Genomic DNA, 21,402 nt, shown 5'->3' on the forward strand with positions numbered 1-21,402 from the left:
AAGTTAATAGTGTACATAGTTAACAGTAAATATATAATCTTCTTTCTCTCCCTCTCTATCTCACTCTTCAACGATTTCCCCCCTTGTTGGATCTATCTGAAACCACAACCCTCAAAAAGTCCACTGTTATCCGCCAAGCATCTTCTTCCCCTCCTTCCAACACCCCGCACCAACACAAATCAAATTCCAACCATGTCTGACCACCAATACAAGTTCAATGTGACTATGACCTGCGGCGGATGCTCCGGCGCCGTGGAGCGTGTCCTCAAAAAGCTTGAAGGTAAGCGATATACCTGTTTCATCGTCTTTTCCATCCTGACACGTTGGTCTTTAGGCGTCAAGACCTTTGATGTTAGCCTCGAGACCCAGACGGTCAATGTCACCACCGAGCCTACTCTTTCCTACGATAATGTGCTGGAGAAGATTAAGAAGACTGGCAAGACCGTGAACAGCGGAGAGGCGGATGGGGAGAGCAAGGAGGTTTAAATTCTCTCTTATTCTGGTGTTTCCGGTCTTATATACCCTTTTTCTTCTCTCCTTTGCATGAGGCCTGGGATTTAAACCCCACGAGCTTAGACAAGCTCGTGGAACTCAGGCCCAAGACTAGACCGCACGGCTAGACAGTGCGAGACAGTACTAGACAGAACATACCAACAGCATGCGTTCCAACCTTTGGAAAGTTTGAAGGTTGCTCTGGAATTCCCTATTACTAAATGACCATGAGAAATGAAATAGAGATATAACATGGGGGAACCGTAGTTCCCGATTCAAATTGGTATTGAGACCCGTGAGGAAATGAGGTTCTAAGAATATGCACAAGGGTATCATGAACAACAATGCACTATGCAATGCGAATACAAAAAAATCTCATAACAAAAAGGGGAATTTGATAAAAGGTAGAATTAATTAATCGACAATGACAACATGTCTTCCATCAAGGATGGAATAGTAGGGTGGGCGTGGTTCAACTCTTTGAACGTAGACTGGGCGATCTTGCTCCATAGTCTGGGATGAGGGAGGGTAATTGTAGGACGGTCTGTATCTGCATTAGTGGGGAACTTCAATGTTCGCAAGGCATAGGGAAAGTTATGTTGTTGGACTGGTTGATTTCCCTAATGAAGGCTTACCGCAAGGAGTTGAACCCGCCACTGGCTGGCCTTTCGCGAGGGACCTGAGGGGGAGACAAGTGAGGCTGGATCTTTCCTATGGCAGAGTCCGAAAAGGTGCGAAGGTGGTCATGGGAAGGAGCCACTCGCGGTCCTATGGGCAATGGGCCACGTTGATCCGACGCAACCTGGGTCTGTGGCAGATTTTTTGTGCCAACGTGATCCAGGTTTCTAGTCCTGCCGGAGGGAGAATGGTCTCCAATGGGCCTGGCTTCGGATTCTGCACGCCTGGGGGCGTATTCAAATACGGGGGGCTCGCGGTGATCAACATACCGGACAAAGTCCTCAGCATACAGGTTCCTGTCTGGATGGACATTCTCCGGCAAAGGACGTCCACCATCAATGCGGGTGTGTCGAATTGCCCGCGGGTCTTTCGGAACACGGTCCGGGCGGAGACTACGATCACCATGGTAAGGATACCATGGTCCAGAATTGGAAACGGCTGGAGCCGCCCTGAAGGTGCGATCCCCTTCTGAGGTAAGAATACTGGTACCGGAAAGCCCAGCTTGAGGCTGAGGCTCGTGTGGTCCGCTGATATGCTGTCGACCCAAGACTGACCTTGTTTCTAGGCCATGTTGTGCGTTGGAATAGGAAACCTGCTTCCTTTCCCGCTGGTGTCCTAAAACAGGGGGCTTTTCCACTGGCAGATAATCCCGACGGAAATGAAGTTGGTCCGGGGGTCGGTGGTCCGGGACAAGCTCAACGCGACGGTAAGAGTGTGGCCCGAATCCTTCGGACACAGGAAGTCCCATAGGCCTTGCACTCCATGGGTCTGGGCGGGGATCAGTTCGAGAACCTTCACGACATGCCAGACGTCTTCTTTTGCTCGCTTGCTCGCTTTCACCTTCCTTTTCGATAACATCGGAGTGATGCATCACCTCTCCTTGAGGCCGCCCTGGCGTGACCGACCGGAGTGACATTTTGTTGGCCATATGTACCAAAGGATGCGCACCGTCAGTCCGCCGGTTTTCTGATGGCCGGGAATTTTCAATCGAGGGCAAGATAGAGTCCTGTGTGTTTGAACCTGGTCTGAGAGGAGGGGAGCTGACACAATCAGGGCGGCGTCCCACTGGGGTCAATTTCTGACGATTGTCCTTTGGTCCGCTCACGAACACAGGTGCGTTGGTCCTATCCGACTGAGGAGGCAGTCTTTCTTGTCGAAATCTGGGTTCCATCCTGGAGGGAGGAACATCCTGCGAGTGGGTCATGTTCACATTTCTAGGTCCAGAGAGTTCTTCTAGGATTTGCAACTCGGGTGATTCCTGATTAGTTAGTCCAGTTGGCCTGGCGTTCGGTTTTTGTTGGGCGTCCGAGTGAAGATAGTTCTCCTGGACACCTACATGTCTCTTGGCCACCTGTGGGTCCATTAGTGGAATAGCGGGCACCCGATGTGCCTGGTTATCATTACTGGCTGAGCCTGGAGCGACACGCCGATGAGCCTCGGCGTGGTGGGGAACTGTATCCTGGCGCCTAGCAGCGGATACTTCTTGAGCAGCAATGCGCTGCTCGGTATATCGTGGGCTTTGGTTTTCAGCCGGGGCACCAGAAAACCTTGGTTGTTCAGTGCCCTGCATACCCTCTCGATATTCCTTCACAGCGCGGGTCCATGCTTTGTACCTGTTAAATCCTCGACGGTTGATGATATCTGTGGCTGGGGCTCTTGTGACAAATCGGAACCCAGGCGGCGCTTCTTCCTCGGATAGTTCCCGTGGAAGATCCCGACCAAGAGGGTTCGTGTTGTTGATAGGCTGACACCGGATCTCGTGGGCCCGTGTCTCGCTTGGAAGTATTTCCACACTGGTGTTCTGGTGACCTGCTGAAGCAGCCGCATCTTCTTCTGATTCACTGTCTTCGTCGTCTGAGATAACGATCACCTCGCGGAAAACATCTTCCAGAACTGTCTGGCCATTCTCATCGTCCCCTCGCCACTCAATGACTTTGGCTAGAGTTGTGTGTTCAACAACCCCTCTTGCTTCATGGAATGAAGTGGTTTTAAGGAGGCGATCGTAGTCAGTGTAGACATGTCGAACGTGAGCAACCACAGCGAGTTGGGCTCTGCGAGCCAAAGGCAATTCGGTGGCCGTCCCAACTTTTTTCTGACCCTTTTTTTTTTTGAATATCAGGTTTTCCACGTCCTCATTTCTCAGGTCAAGAGTGGGTATATACGTACCTTTTGAAAAGCAGTCTTGATAATCTGATTCAAATCTTTGTCCGGTATATTCGGAAAGAGATCCTTTAAGGCGTCCCGTGCCTGGGTATTGAGTGTTATTTGAGAAATTTCAGAATCGGCCTGCGTGGAATTCTCTATTCTGTCCGTGGGAAAGGTACTGGGCACTGTTTTACCCGTGCTTGTGAGGTAGAACCCCAGCTCTGAGCAAACGGCTGCCACCACGGTACTAGGGAAATGATACCCTATCCGATGAACATGCTGGGACAGATTATGATGGCGATGGTGTGGGGTAGTCTAGAAAAAGATAAGCAGTGTTGATCGTTAGTAACCAGATAGGGTTCTCACTGATACTGCGTAGATTTGGAGACCCTCGTTTCGACACCGCTCCTTACACGTTGTAGTGAGTTGTGGATTGCCTGCAGGAATGAAAGTGTAACCGCTTGGTGCTTGCGCTTCAAAACAGATCTGTATATTGTTAATTATTTGGCCTAGCTGAAGTAGAAAATATACATACGACACTCCGAAGCTTTTTCTTTTCTTGGGTTACTGATTCCATAATAACCTTGTGCCTTTTCGCTCTCCTTTGGATAGCCCGGCCGGGGCCATGCCTGACCGAGGCCGAGGCAGCCCTTCTTATGACACGGGCCATACTTCTGGTTCAGCTTATCGCAGAACCTCGCGAAGATGAAGATTTTAGCACATGATTCACGTCATGAAACATGTATCACACGTGTGTGATATGAACGAGTAGATGGTATGTATTTCCTTTTATGGGTCAGGGCGAAGGATGTGTGGTCAGGTCAAGTCAAAGTCACGTCTAATGCACCGCAACAATGCAAAGAGTCCGAAGTAAAGCCACCCCGCGGTCGCCCGAAACAGAAAGAAGGTCCTTTAGTGTGAGCCGTTTGGGTTAACCTTGAGCAAGACCAGGTATTAAGTAGCAAGGCACAAATAGAAAAGCAAGAACGAGAATATCAGGAGAAAAGATGGAGAGAGAGAGAGGGGGAGAGAGAGAAACAGAGACAGAGACAGAGAGAGACAGAGAGAGAGAGGGATTGATAAGATTGCTATTGCGGCCCAAGTCACCTCTCCCGATCAGGCTAGTCCTGCCTGAGGCTTCAACCTTTCCCCAACTTTGACCGTCTTTTACTCTTCCTTTCCTCCAATACCAAGCCAACATTTGAACTCACCACTTCGGATCTCCGTTGATTCCGTCTAATTCCGTCTGATTGCACATTTGCCATTCGGTGGCTCGGATTTGTCCAATAAATCGGACATGAACGCTTCAGTCCAGACCATGAAGGTGGATCAACGAGCTATGGTCCACGCATACCGTCACCTCTATCGACAGGGGTTGAAAGCGATTCAGTATTCGACACCCAGTCGCTATATGCTTCTAAAATCCTTGCGACAATCCTATCGTTCCTCCCCCTCCGAAGAGTTTGATCCTGCCAAAATCAACAACACCCTTCGTTTTCTTGAACGAGCTACCGAGGTCGCGGGCATGGAACACAAGATTTTGAAGAACCTTCTGCTAGCTAGATATTGGGAACAAGGTCACCTTGTGAGAGAGTCTCGCGTGTGAGTGACCATCAACAGAAGTGGAGAAGAAAGCCGCTGACTTGGCCTCAGTCCACGATCCCTGGGGCTCGGTCATGTAGAGAACCAATTGCGGACAAGCGTCTTTGACCATTACAATTTGACACTTGACCGTTTGAATGAGAGTCTAGGGACATGTCTCAGATGATTCGAACTCCGCAGTTCTCGACCTTTCCCTCTGTGCTGATCCAACCCGCTACGCCAGATCGTGCATCCGTTAGGCCTCAGTGCTTCCCTTGGGCATGAATCCATATCGACGCGAGGCAGCTCGCCCAAAAGGGGTGTTTGCACCCGCCGGGTATTGCCGTGATCAGAACACCGGTACATATCTCAATCGCATCAGGATTCCGTAAGACACGATGGCCCGTCCTGCCTTTGGGCCAACATCGTGCGTTGTGTTTCCGGACAATCTTATGGTGTACAACACATTATGTCAATGGCACTCTACATGCCTCGGAATTCAATACAATGTCGTAGAGCCAATCATTGTCTACAGACTTGAGACTCATTGGTAGATAGATAGCATCGGCCGCTGAGCGTAATGGCTCTGCAAGAAAGACAGCCTTGATGAGAAACTACGTGGTAGAATACTTTGAGCAAATTCTAAACCAAATGATAGTCCATTCTATTTACCCAATATTCGCTGATTTTCGAGTCCAGCCTAGTCCAACCAAAAATCGTCCCATCTGTTCAGGCTCCAGCCCCAGACCATGTGACGATGATTCAGCACCGGAGGCGGTGCCCGTAGACGTCACATGTCACGATGTCTGTTGTTTCAGCTCCAATTTTGGGTTTGATTTTGCTTGATTTCAAGCATCTGAAGTGATTTAGTGAGATGCCGGTCTACAGCCCTTCATGAGTGGTTTAATTTCCTCGTTGCTGATCCAAATTGGAATACGATCCCCCTTACCACCCCAGCCGAGCAGGCAACCAAATGACGACCAACCGAAATTCCACCTGAACGAACCCACAAACCCCTCGAGTGATAGTGAAGACCATAAATTGGTTTCTCAGCCGGGCCAAGATCACGAACAGAAATCGAACTGCAGAGATGCGGGTGCGGGGTGCCTGCATAGCTCTCCTTTCTTCACAACCCTACCTAAAGAGATGGATGGCCGAAACTTGCAACCGGAGGGCACTCAATCCGTGACCCACAACACACCCACCTCCATCCAAAACATAGCTGCGACCACAGACGGCTCATACGATCCCACCCATGAAATCAACGTCACCGTGCAGCCGGACAATTTATCGAATCCACAGCCTTCACACCCCAATGAGGCGCTGAACTCGCATAATGAGCCACAACCTGCAGCTTCAGCGATATCCATCAGCGAGCCTCGGCGATCTTTGGACAATGCCTTTGATCCGGAGGGATTGGCGCATTCTTCGCTTCCGGCGGATGATGGGATGGGAGTTCTGAGAAGCAAGATCATCGCAATCAGGGATTTGCGGCTCACCAATGTTGAAAAGGCGCGAATGGTTCACGGTCTAATGACAGAAGGTTACAACTCGGCCCGTGAGCTTCCAAGCACCCCTGGCATGGGGGTTTTCTCACCTCCATCGAGCCCACAAAGCTTAGGACTGCCAACAAACCAAGAGACTCCCCGGGCCTGGGAGATCAATACTTCTAGACCGGGCTCACCATACTCTGAATCAGTTCCTCTATACGAGAACACCTTCAATCTCACACCTGAAGATCTGCAACCCACTTTCGTGCCCAAGGCAGAAACAGAGCCACCAGAACTTGAGACTGGGGATGAAGACCGTGACACAGAAGAACAAGAAGAGATCATTCTAGGATGTGTGCATTATCAGCGCAATGTCAAACTTGAGTGCCACACTTGCAAAAAATGGTATACCTGCCGCTTCTGCCATGACGCAGTGGAAGACCACTCTCTCGTTCGTCGAGACACCGAAAATATGCTTTGTATGCTATGTGGGCATGCACAGCCCGCAGCGCAGAACTGTAGACAGTGTTGCGAGCAAACCGCACAGTATTATTGCGAGATTTGCAAGCTCTGGGATAACGACAGCAACAAGAGCATCTATCATTGCAGCGACTGCGGTATATGTCGAATTGGACAGGGACTGGGAAAAGATTTTTTCCATTGCCAGGTAAGGGCTCCGACATGGGTTGGACGATACTGGTACTGACAACATTACAGACATGCTCTGTTTGTCTTCCTATGTGTATTGAGAACACCCATCGTTGCATTGAACGCTCCACCCAGTGTGACTGTCCCATATGTGGCGACTACATGTTCACTTCTCCAGAAACCGTCGTCGTTATGCGATGTGGCCACAGCATACACCACAAATGTCTCTCGGAGTACTCCAAAAGTTCCTACCGTTGTCCCCTTTGCAGCAAGACCATCACCAACATGGAATCGACATTCCGAAACCTGGATCGCACCATTGAGAGTCAGCCTATGCCCGTCGAGTTCAAAGACACCAAAGGCCTTATTTACTGCAACGATTGCGGTTCAAAGTCAGTTGTCAAGTATCATTGGCTCGGCTTAAGATGTGATTTGTATGTATTCTTCGAGAGAAAAAAGACGATCAACACCTGCTGATATGACCCAGATGTGAGTCGTACAATACGGCCCAACTTCGCATTTTGCACGGAGATATGTCTTCTCAACCCGAGGAAGACTCCGAGGAAGGAGGTCTTCCTCGGCCTCGGTCATCTTCACTCATTGAAAACGATGACTCGATGTCGTCTTCAGTGGCAACATTAAATGTCAATAACACATCGGATTCTCATTCACGGCTCAGTGTCCCTATGTCCTCCGAACCCGTCAGACGATACTCATCCTACAACATTACACGAGGCCGTGCTGTCTCGCCCGTCGTCAGTAACTACTTTGGACTGCCGGCTGAGCGTGAATCAGAAAAACCTTCATCTATGCCCTTCTTTGGAGGTCCATCTCGTGGCGAGAATGAAGACTATGGAGCATTGAATTTCTTAAGCAAGAAGCTTACATACCGATATGGACTGTTTGGTGGTGAGACTAAATCAACTGAAAACGTATTGGAAGCTGGGAAGGAAGAAGATGACGGTGAGTCTTCTGACTCGGCTGAATCGGATGGTTCTCATGGCACCGAGAACGACGACGACGACGAAGAGGAAGATCAAGATCATATTCAAATTTTCGGTCATCAATGAGGCCGATGCAGATGTTTACGCATGAACACAGATGGCTGATGGTAGGTTGACTTATCGTTCTGGAAATGTGGCACAATAGCTATCTTTGCCCTCATCAATTAACCCTGGTCAAACCGTGCTCTGAGCAATGAACACTGTTCAGCGCTTGACCGCAATCCCACCCATCCTGGTCCATGGGGTTTAATCTCAGAAGCATCTCTAAGCCGGTGCCCAACTCTGACTGGGTAGCACCGGGAGACAGATAAGGTGCTTCAAGGCCGATTCAAGTTTTCTGTATTGGGATTATAGCTCCGTCATTTTGTGTACCTTCACACATGTGATGACCACAAGGGTGCCTTTGATCCGCATTCAATCAAGCAAAGGCCAACTCGACGCATCTCGAGGATGTTGATTTCGCATACATCAAGCAGCCGGCTTCGCTGCAGCATAGCGTTCAATTAATTTTTTCGAGTTTCAAAGCACACTGGTATCATGACGCAACGATAGCAATTTTATTGAAACTTTCTGTCTTAACTGGCTTACGCTAAATTTCTCCATTGGTCATCTGTAGTCTCGGTATCAATACCAACTTACCGACCTGATTGAATCAAACAGACGACCTTTCCGGTCCGCGGGAGGAGCGGTCTTGGGCAGCATCCTCCACATGAGCAACTGGTGTCTCTTCTCCTTCGTTCATGATGGCCATCGCTTCGCGTTTTTCAGAAGTTCCTTCAGATTCCCCAGCCGCTACATTATCAGGACCTCCAAAGATCGTATCCATTCGCTCCAAGGATATGCCTTTGGTTTCGGGGAGAATGAAGTAAACAGATATCTGGATGGCGCAACGGTCTTTGGTCAGTGATTGAAAGAAATTATATAGGACTGCTCTTGGACTTACCCCAGCAGCTATGTTCAAACCAAACAGTAGCCAATAGCTGTGACCCCCAACCCTTTTGTTGAAAGACGGCCAAGACTGCGTCAGCATAATTAGCCAGCACGTTTGGCCAAGCATCGACAGACCAAACCCCTAAACGAATGCTGTCAGTGATATTGTCCATGGCTGATTACTTTCGCCCCAACCCACCTTATCTCTAACATGCTGAGGGAAGATCTCCGTCACCACCGTCGGGGCAATAGGGCCATTTGACCAGCAGTACGTCAATCCAACAATGAACAACATAGCAACCTCCACGATAGCAGCTGCCTTGTTCCCGTTTGTCGGATAAGCAGTTGTAAGACAAGACATGATCAAGAGTGCCAGCGACTGAATAGCAAACCCAGCAAGCAGCAGACCCCGTCGACCAAATCTGTCAACTGTGAATGTATTGACAAACACAATGAGTAGCTGGAGGACAGATTGGATCCCATTGATCGTCAACGCCTGCGAACCCGTGTCCCATCCAAGACTCTGGTAGATCAAGGTGGCATACATAGTAAGCGAAGCAATACCACCACACTAGATGAGGCTATCAGTCGTGCTATACAACATGTGTATAAAAGAATTGACATACCTGCTGAAGACTTGCAGCGTAGATGCCATAAAGCAATCGCTTTCGCATGCTCTTATTCTTGAGAAGCCCGATATACCCCGTATCATACCTGCGGCGGAACTCATACGAGGCAACAAGCTCATGGAACTCCCTCCGGATACGTTCGTCAGTCGGTGCACCAGATCTGAGTCTGCTGAGGACATTCAGAGCCCGTTCGGGCGTCTCGGGGTGCTTCTCCAGCATGTACCGTGGGCTTTCAGGGTACCAGAACGAGACTACGATAAATGCCAGACCGATGGGGATCTGGATGATATTGGAAACGCGCCAGGCAATATTGTAAGGTGACTTGTGAAAGGACATTCCATAGCCGGACCAGAAGGCGATCAGGGTACCCAGCTGGTAGCCGAACTGGGATACCGTTCCAACGAAGCTGCCACGGAGCTTGGTGGGTGCACACTCGGCGACATAGAGGTTGGTGGAGATGTATACGCACCCGAAGCCTAGACCTCTGATCAGGCGAAAGGGGATCAGCAGTGTACTTGGTGATCAGTTCAATGGATTTGTGTACTTACGTCAAGAGTCTCCCCAGGATCAAAACCCCGAAGCTATTTGGGATAACTTCGACGACTCTATGCCTGGTCAGCGCTTTTCATACTTGCCTTGACGGTTTAATCTTACACTCCGATGATCATTATGCAGATGGACACCCGTAAAGCCCAAAGACGTCCGAACCACCCAGCGAGGGAGCCGCCAAGCCAGAGTTGGGCGAGACCTGAGATGTTTTCTCAGCGTAATGAACTATATCGAAGGTAGAGAGCTTAGTAGTTACCTGTCATCGCCCAGGGGATCGTTGCAACCAATCCCGATTTATTGTCATTGATGCTATAGTATTCGATGAACTGTTTATCGGCCAGAATGACTGTCATGATCCCAGCATCATACCCATTGAAACAAGTTGAAAAGACCATGCCATACAACAGGAGTGCCGCAAAGCTAGAGAGACGTCAGTCAAGAGCGTAAACAAGGATGTAGGTATGTTTCTTACCGGTCATCCTTGGGAAGAAACTTTTCCACGATACCCATTTCAAAAGGGAGACAAAGGAGAACAGGCGAATGAACAAGCTAAAGAGCAAGGCGAAGGGCTTTATATACAAGTCAAACCATACCGGAACCCCACATTCGGGTTGAACTCATTCGCGTGGAATGCGGAGTCTCCAGAAAAGTCCCTAGTTATGTATACATAGAAAAGACTCTAGAAAGAACATCCGAAAAGAACATCTAAGAAGAATATCCAGAAACAGGTCGAATGTGCTCTTACATATACTGTCCATAGTATCATCTTATGGTAAACAAAGCAGATTATCAAAGTCTTAGGTCGTCAATGATAGAAACATAGGTGGTTGATCATTAGCTATGCTTTACTGGAATCCGGGGAAAGACTGGGGGGGTTTAATGTCTATCTTTAGGATCTTGTTCAGCTGTTGTCTTCTCTTTGGTCCCCTCTTCCCCCACCGGGGGGATCTCCAATCTCCACCGGAGTCCCGGAGGCTCCCACTGGAGCCCTAAGTACCGGCGGAGGGGTTTGTCAAGAACTCAACATTGGGGGGATTGAGAGGGGTAGAGTCTCAAACTCCGACGATTTCAGAGGGAATTTCCGGCAAATATAAGAACACGGGAATGAGAAGAACTTGACTTTCTTTCTTGTCAAAACACTCATCTAAACACTACAGTCATGGAATACCCCCAGGAAAGCTTCGTTGCAACGACCTTTGCTCCGGGATCGTTCTGGGCGCGTCGTCGGGATATAGTTCGGACCCAAACGCTGCGGCATCAGCTGCAGATGCTCAGAATTACTGGAAGATACGATGCTTTCAAGTTACAATGGCACCCGAGCTACTCCGATCCTCCCACAATGTGGCCAGTTCCTAACCATCAATTCTGGGATTCTGATATCGGAAAGTGGATCGAAGGCGCCTGTTACTTGCTGATGGATCATTTCGACGAGGATATTGATGCTGCCATCAAGGAGCTCGTGCAGATGATCCAGGGTGCCCAGCATCCCGATGGATACCTCAATATTCACTACTCGGTTGTTGAGCCGGGCAAGCGCTTTACGAATTTGAGAGATATGCATGAATTGTATGTCGGAAAGAGTGTGAATTCCCCGATGGAACGATTCTAACCGATGTATCAGATACAATGCTGGCCATTTGATCGAAGGAGCACTTGCCCATCGTCTTTATTATAAGAACGATGACATGCTTTCACCCATCCTGAAGTATGTGGATCTTCTCGTGGCAACGTTTGGAGACCAGGATGCTCAGACTCCCGGATATCCTGGCCATCCAGAAATAGAGCTGGCTCTGTTGCGTTTATACAAAGTCACAGGCAATGAGAAACACTTAAAGCTCGCCCAATTCTTCATTGAAGAAAGAGGCAACCCCACGGGAGGGACAGAAAGACGGCATTACTACGATGTTGAATCCGAAGCAAGAGGCGAGAATAAGCATACGCTGCCTGTGCACTTTCCTGCCGCCAGGAGTTATTGGTAAATTATGATGGTTTTGGTTTGTTCATTTCTGTGGTGAGGGTATTAACCAAATTCCTAGGTACCAGCAGGCCCATGTTCCAATTGCCGAGCAAGAGACAATCGAAGGACACTCCGTTCGAGCTATGTATCTTCTCACAGCAGTCGCGGATTTGGTTCGGATATCCCAGCCCGACAGCAAAGTGGGAGCAACTTTCCTGCCCGTTGTCAACCGGCTCTGGTCAAACATGGTAGAGAAAAGGTCCTATGTCACAGGTGGTATTGGTGCAATTAAACAGTGGGAAGGCTTTGGTATCGACTACTTCCTACCGCAGGGAACCGATGAAGGAGGCTGCTATGCAGAGACTTGTGCTGCAATTGGTGTGATGATGCTAGCCGAACGGCAACTACAAGTAGGTTCCTTTTTTTCGCGTCTCTGAATGTTACAGCCACTTACACAATGACTTTCAGATTGACCTTGACAGTCATTATGCTGATGTCATGGAGCTTTGTCTTTATAACGCCATGTTGACCGGCGTGAGTCTGGATGGCAAAGCATTCGCATATGTGAATCAACTAGCCTCCTCGGACAAGGATCTCTCCCAGCGCCATGAGTGGTTTGAATGTGCTTGCTGCCCACCCAATGTCACACGCACGTTGGGCTATCTAGGTGGATATGTCTGGAGTTACAGCACAAATGAGCAAAAGGCCGTCGTCAATGTGCATCTATACACTGCGGCCACTTTGCGCCTGCATTTATCGGAATCGATGATTGAAATCACTCAAAAGACAGACTGGCCATGGAACGGGAATGTCGACTTTACTATCCGTACCGAAGGACCTCTCGTTGATCTTCAGTTGCGACTGAGGATCCCCGGGTGGGCGGAGTCATGGCAGGTGACCCCGAGTCCCGATCAGCTGGATATTCACAAAGGATATCTCTACCTGAGCGCTGAGTGGTTGCAACAGAATTCGCAATTCCAGCTTTCGTGCCCTATGCAATCACGTGTGGTCAAGCCACATCCACTAACAATGCAGCCCGTGGCATACGTCATGCGCGGACCAATTGTGTACTGCGTGGAGGATGCAGATCATCCATGGGAAGAGCGTCATTTCAAGGTAAAGCACGAACTGTCCCAAGAATCGATGCAGTAAATGGCATGACTCTAATCATTTGATGCAGATGACGGTCTTCGATCCTAAGGTTCCTCTAAGAGAAGAGACACGGTCTCAACCTGACCAGTATATAGCTATCATCGCTGAGAATGGAGCCAAAGGCGAACTTGACACGTCGCATTGGGATAGGCAGATTGTATCCGAGGGTAATAATGCCCATGTTGGGGAGAGCAGGGATTTGTGCTTTGTGCCATATTATCTGCGGGCAAACCGAGGTGGACGAGGGCAGATGAGGGTGGGACTCCGTGTTGAATAGATGCAGATGAACATCAATAGGTGTACTTACAGAGTACATACATTAAACATGTTCCTTGTTGTAACATTGAAGCTATAAATAGAGAACCTCTTGGAAAGATCGGGCTTATCTGGCTTACCTCAGCTTCTGCTTGCAGCCACGAGATTCCATTTCGAGAGAGATCCACGTTGTATCAGAACATGATGTTGTCTGGTTTCATCATGTCGTGCTTTTGAATATTATAGCTATTATTTAGCTATTGAGCTGATTCATATTCATCTGATTGATCCCCTTTCATCCCATCTCCTTTTTCTACTAAATTTCCCATTCTGAAACGAGGCACGGATCCCTCCACACCCCCAGCCGAGTGATGCGCATGTCTTTTACTCCTTGATTTCAGCCCTTCTAGACTTCTTCATCTTCTTAAAAGACTTGAAATCACTCGACTGGGATCCCAATAACCTAGTCAAGTGAAAATCCCTGTGAATAACAGTCTCTTCCAATCTCTTATCAGTACTGCCCCGCCGATTCTTCCTTTTATCAGTTCCGCGTCGAACCCGCGTCACCGCCCCCCGTACTATGATCCGTCGCAACTCCGATATCGAGATCCAGCTTCCGGATGCTGGTCCAACACCTCTTTCGCCCGAATCTGTGAGCGAGCTCGATGTGGAGATGTTCTCGGAGGAGCCGACACTTCCCTTGAGTCTCCCACCACACATCGCAGCCCGGTTTTACCGGAAGAGCAGCAAAGCCCGCCGTTCCTCCGCCGCCTCGTCTCGACGAAGCTCGGTGTCTTCCTTGAACTCCCATACTTCAAACGGGTCCTCGAATGGCTCGCCAAGTGCGGACCATATTGCTCAACATCTCCGCCGCACAACCATACTGGAGAGCCGAAAGGCACGACTCGCTGATCGTGCATTGCATGCGGAGAAAGTAAGGCTGCGAGCCGCTCTGGCTAAAGCAGCTACAAGAAATCTACAATTCGAAGAGAGAGCTTTGGCTGCTCAGCAGGCCCGGGAGCGTCTGCTCGCCGATATTACTGCCAAGTGCGAGGATCAGGTCAAACGGGCCAAGAAGAAGGCCGAAGATCAACGGGAGAAGAAGGCAGCCGAACAAGTTCGCTTGCGTCTGGAAATGGAGGAGAAGTTTGCAGAGGCAGAGAAACGGCGCGCATTATACCAGCAAACTCACCGCCGCCAGCGTACTAGCAGCTTGCCAGCCACCGAGGAAAAGAAGATGTCCCGAGAGGTCACCAAGTCGGTCACGCAGGATGCGGCTGCGCGGAAGATCCAGCGCGTATGGAGAACGCATAACGCGAAGATGGTTATGCGGCAGTTCCAGTCGTTGAACCTGTCGGTGGACCGAGTTCGCGACATGGCCTTTGAAGATGTTGGTGCTCTACTTTCTAATGGCAAGTTGCTCGATACGATGACGAACGTCCTCCGACTCTGTGGTCTCCAAGATATGGAAGGCGGAGCCTTGGGCGAGAGGGGTGCAGTACGCACATTCCTCAGTAGCTACCTCATTGTCACTCATCCACAGGAAGTTTTGAGCAGCAATGGAGACCAGGAGCAAGATCTGATTGCCAAGGCCCGGGAGCTACTGGTAGCCTTCCACCAGGTTACGGCGCTGCTATCGTCAGGCTGTTGCTCCCCATCTGTGATCACTGCGGATCTCCAGACTTTGTGTGAATCACACAATGTGTTTTTCTCTGCTTTCCATGCTTGGAAGTCTCACGACTCCAGTGTACTGATCGAGATCATGGTTGCACAGTTTGTCGAATTGGAGTTGATTTGGCAGACGGTCAAGAATGACAAAGCTGGCGGTGCTGCAGAGGACTACAGACTGGGTATCCGACAGAACCAGGTCCTTTTGCTCGCCCGTCTGAAGAGACTTGCGGGACCTGACCGACACATGGAACTGATCCGAGATTCATTGAAGAAGGCCAAGCGGGAGAAGAAGAGGGCTGCCTCTAAGCAAGCCATTCCACGGTCTGCTGAGACTGCTCCTCCAACCACGGATGTTACGCAGAGTGTCACCACGCCTCTTAGCGAGTCATTCAACAACATCGATGCCGCAGTGTTCCAACAGCTGGACAAGCAGCGGACATCTCCCCACGAGAGATTCACCAAAATCCTTACCCCTCTTCCTGAAAATCGGGAGCTAGTGCATGAACTTCTCATCAACAAAGAGTTCAAGATCGAGGAAGCACCGTACACTGAACCGCGCCGACAGATTATGAAGCAGATGTGCGACACAATGAGAAAAGGGGTGGAAGCTGGACACGGCACCAACTGGACTGTCGCCATGGCCACCGTGATCCAAGATCGCTTGCTACGCTCACTTCAACGGGGAAATTCCCTTTACGTGATAATCAGCGAGGTCTTAGACCCAAAACTGGTTCAGGGACAGTGCGAGGCTGGCACATTCTCCTATGATAATTTCTTTGAGTTCATGAACAACATCTTGCCCCGCCTATGTGCTCCTTACCGAGATCCTATGGTCAAGGCATACATTGAGGATACTTCAGGAGATGCCATCGACCGACTGGCTCGATTGATGAGCATCATTGACCTGCTATCACTCGACCAGACGAATTTCATGATCCAGCTTGCTGCACCTCAGCTCATCGAAGAAGCTCCGGGTTATGAGCAGCGGGCGTTCGACCGAGACGTTACAGACGGGACAATCAGCCTAGGCAAGACCCGGCGATTTTGGCGCACTCACCGCAAGATCATCGTTGATGAAATGAAGAAGCGAGACCCGGAAGGCGTCCAAGGAGAACCACGCCCACTATCAACACGGATCTACGCCCAAGGTCTTGCCGACACAGTTCTCAGCAATGCGATCGTGTCCGAGGATCTAGTTCCAGAGACTCTAAGTCTCGATCGCCAACGACTTGAACGGCTGCACGCCAGGGCATTCCAAATTGTAGCAACTGCTTCCATCCTGTTGACAGCAAAGAACTTACTTAAGCGAGATGCACGGTCTCAATGGAAACCCGAAGCAGACCGAATACTGTCTCTGGACTTCAACGAGATCAGCCCAGAGCGAGTACAGTCTATCTTGGAGTCGACGCATCCGATGCCACCTGCTGCGAGCGCCCAGCTCGCAGCTACGATCAAACGAGTTCTCGGACCTGTTGCCACGGCATGTCTCGCAGCCGCACCTCAGCTCGCGGTGGTGACTTCAGAGACCTCTTCCTCCGATGCGTCCTTCTCCTCGACAGACTCGAATGGAAGCGCAACCTCCACCCCTAGCTTCTCGGACCCAGTGACGAGACTCATTCTCTCCCGCCTTCGCAGCCACGTCCTATCGCGTCTCAGCGCATCGAGTGCCTCTGAACGGGTGCGGGCCACCACCACGGCCAGTCAAAATCTAGCTGGTGCAGGTATGCCGGAGTTTGTTAATGAGGTTGGAAAGTTGGTGGAAGAATTAGAGAAGGTCCGGGAGGTGGATTGGCTTTGCCATGGAGCGATATACGAGGGTTTATACGAAGAAGGCGTTCCAGCACAGTGAAGGCGTTTTAGAGGAGCATATATAACGCTGTTTTTTGTTTTTGTTTTGTCCTTTTGATATTTCATTTTTGGAGGTTGGAGGTTGGACTTTGGACTGGGCAGATTGGCAGGGTATACAACAGTTTATAGGGTTTTGTATGGAGTAATGACATATTTTTATTTCTATTCTATATGCTATATCATATGTCATATATTATATATCATGAATACGTAGCATATTGAGCTGTTCATTGAACTCTCGAATATATACAATCTCCAATCTTCTGTATCACCTAAATTCACGTATGTCCTCCCTATCTAATCAGCAAACCCCCACATCAAAATTCCAACCTCATCACCATATTCCTACGTATCCCTCCATTCTCTTTCTCTCCAATCCCTTCAATAATTCCAATTCCCAACGGGAAACACAAACATGTCTCCAAAGGTCACAATAACACACCTATCCGACCTAACACCCCCCTCCCAAGAACGAACCTGGCTCACAGCCCCGCACCCAACCCTCCCAATAGTCGCAACCTGCAGTTCAGACAAGACCATCCGAGTCTATTCCCTTACAAACTTCACTCTCCTTTCCACAATCACCGGTGGCCACAAGCGCTCCGTCCGCACAGCAGCATGGAAGCCACACATGTCCGGGGAGTCCGTCCTCGCGACGGGCAGTTTCGACGCAACAGTCGGCATCTGGCGGCGATGGGATAGTTACGGACAGGAAGACGGTGTCGGGCTTAGAATGAGCAATGGCGATAAACAGACCCCAACCGATACTTTGACGGAAGCTCCCAACGGTACCGGTACCGACACCGCAGACCGCGAAGAAGACGAAGAAGAATGGCGGTTCGCAGTCCTCCTCGACGGCCACGATAGCGAAGTCAAGTCCGTATCATGGTCTGCGTCGGGGATGCTGCTGGCGACATGCTCACGCGACAAGTCAATTTGGATCTGGGAGGACCTCGACGACGGCGATAATAACTTCGAGACCGTTGCTGTGATGCAGGAGCACGGGGGCGATGTGAAGTGTGTTTCGTGGCATCCTTCAGAGGAATGTCTTGCTAGCGGGAGCTACGACGATACCATCCGACTATGGCGGGAGGATCTTGATGATTGGGGCCAGGTAGCATGTCTAAAGGGACATGGGGGAACAGTTTGGTTCTTGGATTGGGAGGGGGAAGAAACAGAGCAGAACTGGAACGGGCCAGTTTCCGTTTCCGAGTCTGAGCTGAGCGCATTACAAGCTCAGTGGCGTTCCCAGAGAGCTCTCTCCGGCCCGCGCCTACTCTCCTGCTCGGACGACCGCACTGTGCGCGTGTGGCGGCGCCAGCCGAAGGAATCCCAGCAGGCAGGGGAGCTGTCTTCTGCGATGACGGGGATCCCGAGTATCATCCGGCCTACTGGGACGGATGAGGTTTGGGAGGAGGATGCTGTGCTCCCGCATGCGCATGAACTGCCTGTTTATGCTGTTGCATGGAGTAAACGGACTGGGCTTGTTGCTTCGACTGGTGCAGATGGACGGATTGCAATTTACGAAGAGCGATTTGTTACACCAGAGCAGGACCAGCAGGCTGATCCAGATGCAATGGATACTACGTCTGGTGATGTGCTGCGGACGGAGTGGGTGCTTGTTGGTATTCAGGATGGAGCGCATGGGATTTACGAGATTAATCATGTTGCTTGGGCCAAGAGGGCAGATCGGGGGGCTGGTGGTGAGGAGGAGGTGCTTGTTTCGACGGCTGATGATGGGAGCGTCAAGGTTTGGACTGTGACGCGCTGATTCTTTAGAATTGAAATATGCAGGATCTGGATTGCTTATAGACAAAATGAAGAATATATAATCAATATCACCTGGACAAGCTATTGCGATGATAAAAAAATACATGTAAAACCCATAGGCAAAAGCTACTTAGGGACCCCCTCATCAAGCCGAAGAAAGATTCGGACGCAAAGGACAATGCGAGGCGATGCAAATTGAAGTAAAAAGTGAAGTAGAGAGTAGATAGAGGTGTAGAGTTGGAACTTGATCCTTGAATTTCGTCAGTGATCCGTTACCCTAATAATGACGAAGACTATAAAGAAAATTTTAAGAGATATCAGAAATCATATTTAGAATGAGACCAAAGACCCCAGAACACCGTCTACTTTATATGCCAAAATCATTCCGAAAACTTCAAAAACCCACTGGTTATGAAGACTGGCGGTTTTCACTAGTTTCCGGACGCAAGACATGATCCTCGTCATCACTAGCTTCGCCCACAGCGTAATCCCCTCGCTCAACACCAGGATAATGAAGCTGGTCGAGTTCGGACTCATCGAAATCACCAGCCTCGACGTCAGGGCCGGAACGCTTGCTCTTGAATCTGTTGAGAATGGATGTACTATCCGATAATTCATTATTCGAGACGCCCTTGTAGCCTCCGCGAGTACGACGACTGCGCCAGATGAAAACACCCCAAACGATCACACCGATGATCACAACCACGAGGACAGCCTCGCCGGACTTGGCATACGCGCGCATCTCGGTCTGTTTCAGCTTCTCCTTCGCAGTCTGTTCGGCAGCAGTGCTGTTAGCCTGTCCGCCGACAGCAGTCTGGGGCAACTTCTCGCCGTCGATACGTGAATCGGAAGGCTGGCCGCCGATGCTAGCGATGTCGACCTTCATGAAGCGGTCGAGCATGTCGCGGGTCTGGCGAGGATTGTCAAATGGAACCATATGGCTGGAGTTGTAGAAGAGCACGTAGGTGAGGTTACGAGCGGATTGGTAGATGCCAGCGGGTTCGTCTTCGAAGGTCCAGTCGTGGCGCGGGGCCCAGACGCCCGGGGAGGTTTCGAAACCGGTGCCACCTTTCCAGTTCATGTTGTGGATCAGAGTCTCTGTGCCGATGTGATTGCAGATGAGGTCTTTGTCGCCGCTGAAGAGCAGAACGTTGATGCCCGATTCGATCAGGTCTGGGAGCAGCTGAACAGAGGGGATGGAGTTCTTTGCGGTGAAGGCCTGGTGGACCAAACCAGCGCATTCTGTCCAGCCGGATTTCTTGGCTGGGTTGATGTTCAGAGCTTTGACGACGTCGGGTCGCTGGAGATACGGCTCAATGTTTTTCAGGTCGGGGGGCCAGTTCATGCCACAAGATTTGGCCTCGTCCTTGAGACGGACATCGTACATGTTGTAACACTGGTGATTTTCGGTAGTGAGGTCGAGGAATTGTTGCAAGACTAGCTCGCACGTGCCAATATCCAGCTTGTTCTTTGCGCCAGCGGTCTCCAACTTTGAGAGACAGACTTCATTGAGTGCGTTTAAGTTGTTGTAAAGAGTTGTACCAGGTGCGATGAGGCCTTCCCTCTCGACGAACTTAAAGTACGAAGGGTACTGGTCTGCAGGAGAGATCCAGCCGTTACCGATCAGCAAACCCTTGACAGGCCACTGTGTGCCTCCGTTCTCTGCAACGCCCTTGTTGCGATTTTGAATGGCCTTTGCAATATATGGGATGTGCTGACCGGCATATGATTCACCAGCGATATATAGCTGCAACCTAGTTAGAGATGTAATCAATGTAGTAGAGGACAAGGCAAACGTACGTCATCGTTCGCATACTCGGGGAATAGTTCAAAGAACTTTTCCAAAAAGGTAATAAAGTGAGCGGCCATCTCATCCAGCTCATGAATATAGCTATTGGTGTTCGCGTAGCTGAAACCGGTGCCGACGGGGTTATCGACGAAGAGCAGGTTGGCAAATTCATCCCACCTGCCCTCGTTGTACTTCAATGTGTGGTCGTCCTGGAGTCGGTAGGGCCCAACTTCCATCAATGCACCATCCATGGAGCTACAACCTGGGCCACCATTCAACCAAATGACAGTGCGCTGCCGGTTTGCGATATGGCGGTTCTGGAAATGCCAAAAGAAGAGGTTGCCGTTGATGTCGGGATCGACCTCGATATGTCTAGAGTTGTCGCGTTAGAAAATGCCCATACGTCCGAACAGATGCGATCTCCTAGGGACTCACCCAGCATGCATCTTCAACAAGGGGCCTTCCGGCGCCCCAGGTAACGAGTGCACATAATAATCAGCAGCCGAACTAGCTGACACCAACGGGCTTAGTAGCAGCGATAATGCGGATAATAACATCGCGGCGGCACCTCCCTTCGTGGTAGAAGGGAGAAATGGCATTGACAGCATTTCAGCAATCCAGTATGGGTATCATCAGAATAAAAGTCGAGGTAGATAGTCGAGTAGATGCCCCGGGAGGGACTCGTAGCTGCAAATCAACAGATCATCGGGTTTGAGCGTTTGAACGGGTTGGACGGGTAGGGCGGGTTGGCCGGCACGATTGGAAGGATGTTAATAGGAGAGATACGGTTGACGTGGCAGAGTTACAAAGAAAT

At 50.1% G+C, this 21,402-nt stretch overlaps 9 protein-coding genes across 9 annotated transcripts; 6 read left to right on the forward strand and 3 right to left on the reverse strand.

The window, feature by feature from the left end:
• Window positions 1-192: 192 nt before the first annotated feature.
• On the forward strand, window positions 193-486 carry PEX2_049300 (copper metallochaperone ATX1; the record flags this gene model as incomplete). The annotated part of the gene is made up of 2 exons (XM_016742205.1): window positions 193-280; window positions 335-486. The coding sequence occupies 2 exons, from the start codon at window positions 193-195 to the stop codon at window positions 484-486; spliced, it is 240 nt and encodes a 79-aa protein (XP_016597720.1).
• Window positions 487-906: 420 nt separating this feature from the next.
• On the reverse strand, window positions 907-3,892 carry PEX2_049310 (DUF2293 domain-containing protein; the record flags this gene model as incomplete). Its single annotated transcript, XM_016742206.1, has 5 exons — window positions 907-1,036; window positions 1,128-3,268; window positions 3,337-3,630; window positions 3,682-3,801; window positions 3,851-3,892. The coding sequence occupies 5 exons, from the start codon at window positions 3,890-3,892 to the stop codon at window positions 907-909; spliced, it is 2,727 nt and encodes a 908-aa protein (XP_016597721.1).
• A 741-nt stretch (window positions 3,893-4,633) lies between these two features.
• PEX2_049320 (Complex 1 LYR protein) lies at window positions 4,634-5,083 on the forward strand (the record flags this gene model as incomplete). Its single annotated transcript, XM_016742207.1, has 2 exons — window positions 4,634-4,917; window positions 4,969-5,083. The coding sequence occupies 2 exons, from the start codon at window positions 4,634-4,636 to the stop codon at window positions 5,081-5,083; spliced, it is 399 nt and encodes a 132-aa protein (XP_016597722.1).
• A 959-nt stretch (window positions 5,084-6,042) lies between these two features.
• On the forward strand, window positions 6,043-8,104 carry PEX2_049330 (Zinc finger, CHY-type; the record flags this gene model as incomplete). Its single annotated transcript, XM_016742208.1, has 5 exons — window positions 6,043-6,865; window positions 6,972-7,053; window positions 7,104-7,112; window positions 7,304-7,468; window positions 7,522-8,104. The coding sequence occupies 5 exons, from the start codon at window positions 6,043-6,045 to the stop codon at window positions 8,102-8,104; spliced, it is 1,662 nt and encodes a 553-aa protein (XP_016597723.1).
• Window positions 8,105-8,690: 586 nt separating this feature from the next.
• Window positions 8,691-10,656, reverse strand: PEX2_049340 (Major facilitator superfamily domain, general substrate transporter; the record flags this gene model as incomplete). Its single annotated transcript, XM_016742209.1, has 9 exons — window positions 8,691-8,932; window positions 8,982-9,056; window positions 9,104-9,110; window positions 9,168-9,539; window positions 9,595-10,081; window positions 10,146-10,202; window positions 10,252-10,345; window positions 10,403-10,566; window positions 10,619-10,656. The coding sequence occupies 9 exons, from the start codon at window positions 10,654-10,656 to the stop codon at window positions 8,691-8,693; spliced, it is 1,536 nt and encodes a 511-aa protein (XP_016597724.1).
• A 649-nt stretch (window positions 10,657-11,305) lies between these two features.
• On the forward strand, window positions 11,306-13,532 carry PEX2_049350 (glycoside hydrolase family 127 protein; the record flags this gene model as incomplete). The annotated part of the gene is made up of 5 exons (XM_016742210.1): window positions 11,306-11,712; window positions 11,768-12,121; window positions 12,183-12,513; window positions 12,572-13,219; window positions 13,284-13,532. The coding sequence occupies 5 exons, from the start codon at window positions 11,306-11,308 to the stop codon at window positions 13,530-13,532; spliced, it is 1,989 nt and encodes a 662-aa protein (XP_016597725.1).
• A 558-nt stretch (window positions 13,533-14,090) lies between these two features.
• PEX2_049360 (IQ calmodulin-binding motif domain protein) lies at window positions 14,091-17,030 on the forward strand (the record flags this gene model as incomplete). The annotated part of the gene is made up of 1 exon (XM_016742211.1): window positions 14,091-17,030. The coding sequence occupies one exon, from the start codon at window positions 14,091-14,093 to the stop codon at window positions 17,028-17,030; it is 2,940 nt and encodes a 979-aa protein (XP_016597726.1).
• Window positions 17,031-17,444: 414 nt separating this feature from the next.
• On the forward strand, window positions 17,445-18,800 carry cia1 (iron-sulfur cluster assembly protein CIA1; the record flags this gene model as incomplete). Its single annotated transcript, XM_016742212.1, has 1 exon — window positions 17,445-18,800. One exon carries the CDS (start codon window positions 17,445-17,447, stop codon window positions 18,798-18,800), a length of 1,356 nt encoding a protein of 451 aa, XP_016597727.1.
• Window positions 18,801-19,208: 408 nt separating this feature from the next.
• Window positions 19,209-21,187, reverse strand: kexA (serine-type carboxypeptidase kexA; the record flags this gene model as incomplete). The annotated part of the gene is made up of 3 exons (XM_016742213.1): window positions 19,209-20,546; window positions 20,600-20,960; window positions 21,024-21,187. The coding sequence occupies 3 exons, from the start codon at window positions 21,185-21,187 to the stop codon at window positions 19,209-19,211; spliced, it is 1,863 nt and encodes a 620-aa protein (XP_016597728.1).
• Window positions 21,188-21,402: the final 215 nt, after the last annotated feature.

This window comes from Penicillium expansum, assembly GCF_000769745.1.
Source record: "Penicillium expansum strain MD-8 chromosome Unknown contig160, whole genome shotgun sequence".
In the NCBI taxonomy this organism is placed as follows: domain Eukaryota; kingdom Fungi; phylum Ascomycota; class Eurotiomycetes; order Eurotiales; family Aspergillaceae; genus Penicillium; species Penicillium expansum.